Here is an 8,381-nt window from a genome sequence, read left to right as displayed (position 1 = left end):
AATCTTGTTGTGTTAATAGTATCCAGAAAAATAGGCCCAATTAAGAAGAAGTTTCTTTAGGCGGGAAAACTAAGAGAATTTTTATTCTCTTAGTAGTAGGGGGGATTGTACATTCTAGCAAATCGAAAAAATATTTAGGAACATCTAAAGAATCGGATAAAATATTCCGTATGAGATTTTTATTACTCCGTACTATTTACTAGTTATGAATACGATATTAATTTATCATATTGTAATATCAGTCCATCTCATTGAAGACGACCACTATCCATCAATAGTTGAAGACGGACAATGATTCTCTCACAAAATGCAAGTGGAAGGGCTAGTACCACTTGCAGTATCCATTTACATTTTGCAAGAAGAACACTATCCATCTGTCTTCAGTTTGTGACGGATAATTTCCGTCTTCAATGTGAATTTGTTTTGTGTTGTAATATACACCCGATATTCTTAATAATTTTTTTACATAAATTATTATGCAAGATCCCTCCTACTAATATTTACCAAGATGCAATATCCAAAATTAGAGTACAAACCTACCCCGTACATATGACTTTTCTCCATAACAAATCTCCTTCTTCCTTTCTTTCACTTTATTCGGTTCATATTTCATCAATAATATTGCTTTCAACTTTCAATTCACTCACACACACCAATTCCAATGCCTTTTTTCTCCCTTCTTTCACTTTCCTCTTCTATCTCTCTACAATCCCCTCTCTTTAAACACTAAACTCCTCTTCCTACCACCACCACCAAATCCACATTTCATAACTCGAAAACAATAACTTATTATAAAACCGTCTCACATAAATCTTACCCGTCTATTTTTACTACATTTTCTCTACAATCCTTTTTGACACCTTACTTTCTCTTACTACAACCCCCACCACCAAATCCACCGTTCCATAATACAGAATAACTTATTATAACACCGTCTCACATAGAACCTCTTCATTTATTTTTACTACATTCTCTTTATAACCATCTTATCAATACCAAATCCACCCTTCCATAATACAGAATAACTTATTACAAAACCGTCTCACATAAAACTAACTCGTTTATTAATTTATTTATTTATTTATACATTGGGTTACTTTAAATCATAAATGGGTCCCTTTTCTAAGTAACATATTTTCTCTTCTTTTTAGCCTAAGTCACATAACAACATTTGATGTTGGTACATGTCACTTCTATACATTTACTCACACTATTATATCTCAAACAAATCTCATAATTTATGCCACTCATTTAAGTACCTGCATTCCTTCTTGTACTACTTCTTTTGTTAGTTATAGTTTCCTATTCAGAGTCCCTATATTTCCTGTTCTACTACTACAACATTATTAGTTGTTACTCAAGTCGTCCCATCGAGCGTGCCAATTTTATTAACTCACCACCCGTCCCACTGGTCTCACCGAGCGTGCCAAATTTGTAATAATACGAAACGATTTTAAAAATCGTTTCGAAATTAGTGGAGGGGGCGGAGGGAGGAGAATTAAAGATTTAAGCTTTATGAAGAATTGTTGATACAATGAGAGAAGATGCAAAACCCAAGAAAAGCAAGGTTTGTTTTTTTATTTTATTTTATTTTATTTTTCTTGGGCAAATTACACTATGAGACCGTCATATGGTCATTATTTATCATAAAATGGTCATTTTTTATTCAGGGTTTGAAATTTTTTTTTTTGTATTGTATTTTTGGGATTTTTGGGATGAGTATTAAAAACCCAAGAAAAGCAAGGTTTGTTTTATTTTATTTTATTTTATTTTTCTTGCGCAAATTATACTATGAGACCATGGTCAATATTTATCATAAAATGGTCATTTTTTATTCGACGGTTTGAGTTTTTTTGTACTGTATTTTTGGACGAGGATTAATGAAGTTAATGATGATTTTAACATTTTTTTTGGTTTTAAACTTGTGTATTGGTGAAGCTTTCATGGTCAAAATCATTGATTAGAAAGTGGTTTAATATAAAGAGTAAAAGAGAAGCTGAAGATTATCATGCTGATGAACTTGCTTTTGGAGGTATGATTATGATTATTTGATTTTATGTAATCGACTTATTTTTACCGCTGTCAAAAAAATTATTTCAATTGTATCATTGTTATTGTTATTGTTATTTTACTGCTGTCAAAAAAATATTTCAATTTCAATTACCCTTTTTTTTATTAAAATTTCAAAATTTGTGTCTAATTAAGGCAATATGATCCTTAAACGGTCCTATTGGATTAGTGTGAATTTATGGTAAATATATTATTAATGGTGCCAAATCAAATTCCCAATGATTTTGTCTTATTATTTGTCTCATTTTCTATTTTTTTGGCTGTTTTTGGTTACCCAAATTATTGAATAAAGTTTGTCAATAAATGAGTGTTTTTATATATAAGACGGTCTAACACGATGAAATGTGTGGATTGATCAGGTGAAGTTGAATGGAGAAGCAGTTTTTCTGAAAGAGAGCAAAGTAATCTCAAGAAGAGCAAAATAGGTTTATTGTTAATTCAAGTTTTAAACTTTTTGCAAGTTCTAAATAATTAGTGCGTCTTGCTTCAGACGGGCCTTTTTGGTCTGAAATAATAAGACGGGATTTTGTAACTATTTTACAGTTAAATGTGACCACTATTGAAAAACGTACCGTAAACTATAAAATGGTCACATATATCCGTCTGAAAAATAAGATGAAAAGTGTGGGTCTGAAACAAGAATTTGTGCTAAATAATGGTTGTCGAAAAGTTTTGATTTTGATTCGGGTTTTGATGGTGCAGAGAAATTTAACATAAAAACAGACGGGTTAAATCGCGGTGGTGGTGAATATCTTGAGCATCCAAGAATTATAGATGTGCAGAATCATAGGTGAATTTAACTACTGGCATATATTTGTACATGAATCATAGGAGTTGTATTATGAATTATTTCTAACTGGTTTTCTTTATTCAATTGAATATATAGTGTGTTTGTAGGAACATGGAATGTGGCCGGAAAATCGCCTCCAAGTAATATGAGCCTTGATGACTGGCTTCATGCTTCACCTGCTGCTGATATATATGTGCTTGGGTAAATTTTTGTTTTTACCTTTTACTGCACTTTTCACACTTTTTTTTTTGGTGACGAGAGAACCCGCAGCCGCTACCTTTGGTGCAAACCACGTATACTAGGAAAGCCACCCGAGGGTGACAGGCTTGAAGTCTATAAGGCATGGGCTCATGCCAAGAATGCTCCACAAGATTTTTGCTCTTGGGGAGGCTTGAACCTGGGTCTCCTGGGAATTTCACCCAAGTTTTAACCACTCGACTCTACCTTACGGGCAACTTTTCACACTTACCGACAGGATAGTTGAGTGTCCTTTCGGTTTTAAATCAGTGAGTCTTGTATAAGACTAAGACGGCATTTTATGTGAGACTAATCCGAATCCTATGTATTTCTCATTTAAGTTTTTATGAATGTGATTTTAGATAAGTAGCTTGAATATTGGTTATTATCGCAGATTTCAGGAAATTGTGCCGCTAAATCCAAGTAATATTTTAGGATCAGAAGATAATGGTCCTGCTAAGAAATGGGTCTCCCTCATAAGAAAGACATTAAATAACCGGCCTGGAATCTGTGGGAGCAGTGGGAATCATACCCCATCACCTGTCCCAACTCCAATTATCGAAATGAATGCTGATTTTGAAGGGTCTAGCCGTCACAAGGCAGCATCCTTTTTTCATCGAAGGTCGTTTCAGGCCACAGGCAGTTGGAAAAACGAAAATGACCCTTCATCCTCACAGCCACGCCTTGATAGACGTTATAGCGTGTGTGACCGAGCTATTTTTGGTCATAGGTCAAGTAACTACCGACCAAGTGATTACCGCCCCAGTGATTGTCGGCCAAGTGACTACAGGCCTAGTGATTATAGGCCTAGTGATTACAGACCGAGTGACTATAGGCCGAGTGATTATAGGCCAAGTGATTTTTCCAAATGGGGTTCATCAGAAGAAGATTATTATCCCGGTGATTCACCAAGTACAGTGCTATTTTCACCAATGTCTTGTGGTGGGTCCGCCCACAGCGACATTGGTTATAGACAACCAAAGCAATCAAGGTACTGTTTGATCGTGAGCAAGCAAATGGTGGGTATATATCTCACAGTATGGGTCAGGAAAGATTTGAGGGAGCATGTACGCAATGTGAAAGTCTCTTGTGTTGGCCGAGGATTGATGGGTTACCTTGGAAATAAGGTATAAATTCTTGCGCGTAGTTTTCTTTTGAGGATTGATTAACAATATATACGGAGTACCAATTAAAGAATGCTGTTTTGATATCTTTCTATAGGGTTCCATTGCAGTCAGCATGCTGTTGCATCAGACCAGCTTCTGTTTTGTTTGTACCCATCTAACCTCGGGGCAGAAAGAAGGTGACGAGCTGCGTAGAAATGCTGATGTTATGGAAATCCTTAAAAAGACCAGATTTCCGCGTGTCAGTAGCACAGGTGAAGAGAAGTCCCCAGAGACCATTGTTGAGCATGAGTAAGATCTTGTTCTTCCAAGAATGGTTCGTGATTTTCTTGACGTTGTTACGCATAATTAAGCAATTTAACCCTTGTGATTTATGTTTTGATACAGTCGAGTCATTTGGCTTGGGGACTTGAATTATCGGTTGACTCTCCCTTATCGGTCTGTCAGAGCACTTGTTGAGATGCAAAATTGGAGGGCTTTGTTAGAAAAGGATCAGGTTTTTAACTCTCGTAAATTATTCTCGTTCTTGTTCTTATTATTATGGCTGTCATCGCGAATCTAGTTCTAAGTTACTAACCCTTGTGATATTTGGTTGGGTTTTGTTGTCTGTAGCTTCGAATGGAACAGAGAAGAGGACATGTGTTTTCGGGGTGGAACGAGGGAAATATATACTTTCCGCCAACTTACAAGTATTCTCACAACTCTGACAGATATGCAGGAGACGATATGCATCCAAAGGAAAAACGAAGGACGCCTGCATGGTAAGCTCACCTGCCTCCAATTTAGTAAAGCTATTTTAGTTTGTTTCATCATATCCAAAACGGAAGAATATTAAAAGGACTTGAAAAAGAAGCGGCGTAAACAGATTCTCATGCTGTCAACCGTTAAGCGTGTCAATCAAAACATGATATGACATTCTAGTACACATGGAGCATGTTTAAACAGTGATGTAACAATCCACATTCTAACTGTCTCTGTGGCTCATGAAGGTGTGACAGGATACTGTGGCATGGAAGCGGACTCCACCAGTTGTCTTATGTCCGGGCAGAGTCGAGATTTTCCGATCATAGGCCAGTTTATAGTATATTTTGGGCAGAGGTGGAGTCTATCCCTGCTCGGTTAAGGAGAAGCATGAGCCACGCCAGTGCTAAAATAGAAGTCGCCGATCTCTTGCCCTACTCACAGGGTTATACTGAACTTTGCTTTTTCTAATGATCGAATCTTGGGACTACGTCTTCAGGTACTACTCTTCCTTCTACTTCTTCTAACCATGTGCATTTACATTACTCGGATCACAAATTCTCATTATAGACGGAAGATATCTGTCTATAGTTAATTAGTTATAGACGGGCCAAATATCCACCCACTTTAACTCTTTGACCCGTGGGGCCCAAAAATGTCACCACTTTAAGCATATTTGACCCGTCTTGAGACTAGCTGTACTCGGATATATGTTTATTTGTTTCTAATAGTTTATTAACAGCCGAATTGTTTACTCTTATGCAGAATGATTAGCTCAAGCAACTTCTTTAACTTCTTAATTCAAAATGCTCTACTTGTAAGATTCCTTGTAATCATAATCATTAATTTTCATCTGTATTTCACACATCCTCACTTGACTGCATAATTCATATTCTTTCCTTACTGTTTCGGGTCCGTCTTAGCATTATTCCTAAAGCATGTCCCTGACATCCCCCCCTCATGTCCTTTTCCTTACTGTTTCGGGTCCGTTTTAGTTTTCTCTAATTCTTTTATATTTTGTTGCTTACGAGACATGTCAAACATGACTCGACCAAAAAATCCCGACCAAAACCCTACTAGCCGTGTCCATTTCGCATGCATAAGATTTTAGACGCATCAGTTTAAGCCTACAACACGGAGACTTTCCTAAATAGTCGAGTTTGAGACTGTGACTGACATATGCCTAAATCTGATAGCTTCTAACCGAGTCTGAGTAACATAGCCCGGCAAGCCGTCATTTCACAAGTCAAATAAGTCGACATCTACGAAACTGAACCAGACAGGAATAATATACTACAAACGTGCTGGTTATTTCCTGTTTAGGAGACATACATCAGATTTTCTTGCTCATTTTCCATTAACATAATTCCTATGGTCCCATTTTTACAGGCGGGAATAGCTTTGAACAAACTCAATTCTCTTTTCCTTGACATGATACAGACAGTTCTTTGCTCGAAAATCGATAAAGGTCAGACTTATTCTTCTCTTTTTTAGCACATTACTGTCAACATCTTAAACTGTTTAATCCCTTTTACTTTCCCTAACACCCATCTTTGTTCTCTTAATCAACAGATGTATACTCTACAGTTTTGGTTCCGACCCTGACCCGCTAACGCGACGATCTCGACTCGAACTGTACATAAAGCAGTTGAATCAGGTTTATTACTACAAGCTAATTAACAAGGACAAAAATGCAAAGTTTTGGTGACCTGCTTAATTAATCATGATTTAGATTAGGGTTTTAATTATTTCCACTATTTTTGTATTAGATTTGTTAATTTTTTTTTGTTAGTGCTGACAACAATGAGAGAAGATGGGTGTTGGTAAGATAATCATTTAGAATGATTCCCTTTTTTAGGTTATTTAACTAAAAAGTTGTAGCTTAGTTAGAGATTTGATTAGGCATTTGTTATTAAAGTGATGAAAAATCATTATAAATTCAAATTTGTTTATTGATAGAGATTTGAAGGGTTTGATTGATACTCCGTTTTACTGAGTAAGACTGTTGTACATTTTACGCCGATTATTTAATATGTTAAATATCTCATTTATTGATTTTTTGTGTGTATATCATTTGGTTTAGTCTGAATTCGAGTCGGGTAGGACTACTAGGGGTAAAGTTCTTTCCCATGAGTTTCAAGTTGTTGCGTTCTCAGGGCTTGAATTCAAGACCTCTAGTTAAGTTAGAACAATTTCTTGCCAATTAAAGTGATGAAAATTGATTATAAATTCAAATTTGTTTTATTGATAGTGATTTGAAGGGTTTGATTGATGATACTCAGTTTTATTGTGTAAGACTGTAGTACGTTTTACGCCGATTATTTTGTATGTTAAATACCTCATTTATTGTTTTTTTTTGGTGTATATCCATCTGATTTAGTCTGAATTCGAGTCGAGTAGGATCAATAGGGCGGTAAAGTTATTTCCCATGAGTTTTTACGTTGTTGCATTCTCGGGTCTTGAATCCAAGACCTCTGGTTAAGCTATAACATTTCCTTACCAGCTAAGGGTAATACTTCATTTATTAATATTTAACTAATCAATAAAAGGATCGTCTCACATTCTAAAAGGAGGATCTTTTATTCTATAAAACGTCTTATACTGTAAAACGGTTTTATGCTATAATTATTTGTTTTATTAATATACAAAATGAGTATAAGTATATGTACTTTGCTTGCTAATGATTTCATGTCCCTGGAAAAAAGAGTGCGTTGTTTTCTTGATTATCCCCAAAGTCCACTGCTTCTGCTGCGTATGCTTTTTCTTTATCTTTTGCAGTCAGAGTGTCCCAACACCCTTGAAAAGCACTAGACAATTTTACATATTTTGGCAGCAATTTCTGGAATTTATTTATTTGTATTTGTATTACAATTGTTTAAGGTCCTCCCAAGTCCCAAGTCCCAAGTCCCATCCATTGAACTCGATCCGTAAAATAAGAGAACGTCTAATGCCGCTCAAAAATTACTAATGTCACTCCTTTTTGTGAGATGGTGAATAGTAACGTGCTCTTAGACTTAGCTTGTATTATTGTGGTATTAACAAAAAGTGTAGTGACATTATTCTTTCCCTAAAATAAGCATGAACAACGCATTTCTAGCTTGCTTGTTTCCAAAGCCGTATTTTATCAACTCTAGTCTATATGCAAGTACTCTACTATGTCATTTCAATATCAATAGGTCTTGGTATAGACGGGTGGGGCGAACAAACGAGTAAAGACCTCTAATAAAATGGGTAGGGAGGACAAGGTGGGGCACCCCCATGTGCTTCCCACTTTATGGCAAATGGGTATTTTGTGAGGGAAAATGGTATCCGTCTATACGTATAGACGGATAGTGTCTGTCTATAATGAGAATTTGTGTTTCAATATATACTTCTTAAACTTAAAATGATTTGAGACAAAAATAAAATATCTAGATATA

The 8,381-nt window shown here is 35.8% G+C and overlaps 1 protein-coding gene across 1 annotated transcript; it reads left to right on the top strand.

The window, feature by feature from the left end:
- Positions 1–636: 636 nt before the first annotated feature.
- LOC141619200 (type IV inositol polyphosphate 5-phosphatase 7-like) lies at positions 637–6,944 on the top strand. The gene is made up of 13 exons (XM_074436226.1): positions 637–1,567; positions 1,939–2,032; positions 2,430–2,495; positions 2,773–2,860; positions 2,957–3,061; positions 3,492–4,224; positions 4,319–4,512; positions 4,609–4,717; positions 4,834–4,982; positions 5,211–5,461; positions 5,728–5,779; positions 6,352–6,430; positions 6,535–6,944. The coding sequence occupies exons 1-10, from the start codon at positions 1,535–1,537 to the stop codon at positions 5,431–5,433; spliced, it is 1,794 nt and encodes a 597-aa protein (XP_074292327.1). The 5' UTR covers positions 637–1,534; the 3' UTR covers positions 5,434–5,461; positions 5,728–5,779; positions 6,352–6,430; positions 6,535–6,944.
- Positions 6,945–8,381: the final 1,437 nt, after the last annotated feature.

Source organism: Silene latifolia, chromosome X, assembly GCF_048544455.1.
Source record: "Silene latifolia isolate original U9 population chromosome X, ASM4854445v1, whole genome shotgun sequence".
In the NCBI taxonomy this organism is placed as follows: domain Eukaryota; kingdom Viridiplantae; phylum Streptophyta; class Magnoliopsida; order Caryophyllales; family Caryophyllaceae; genus Silene; species Silene latifolia.
Note: the sequence above shows the minus strand (reverse complement) of the source record. Positions and strands in the feature narration are given on the sequence as shown.

Bases quoted from the DNA above. Each gene is read 5' to 3' on its own strand.
- LOC141619200 (XM_074436226.1), top strand. From the start codon at position 1,535: ATGAGAGAAGATGCAAAACCCAAGAAAAGCAAG. The intron at 2,033-2,429 runs GTATGATTATGA...TGGATTGATCAG, and splicing joins TGATGAACTTGCTTTTGGAG to GTGAAGTTGAATGGAGAAGC. The intron at 4,225-4,318 runs GTATAAATTCTT...ATCTTTCTATAG, and splicing joins TGGGTTACCTTGGAAATAAG to GGTTCCATTGCAGTCAGCAT.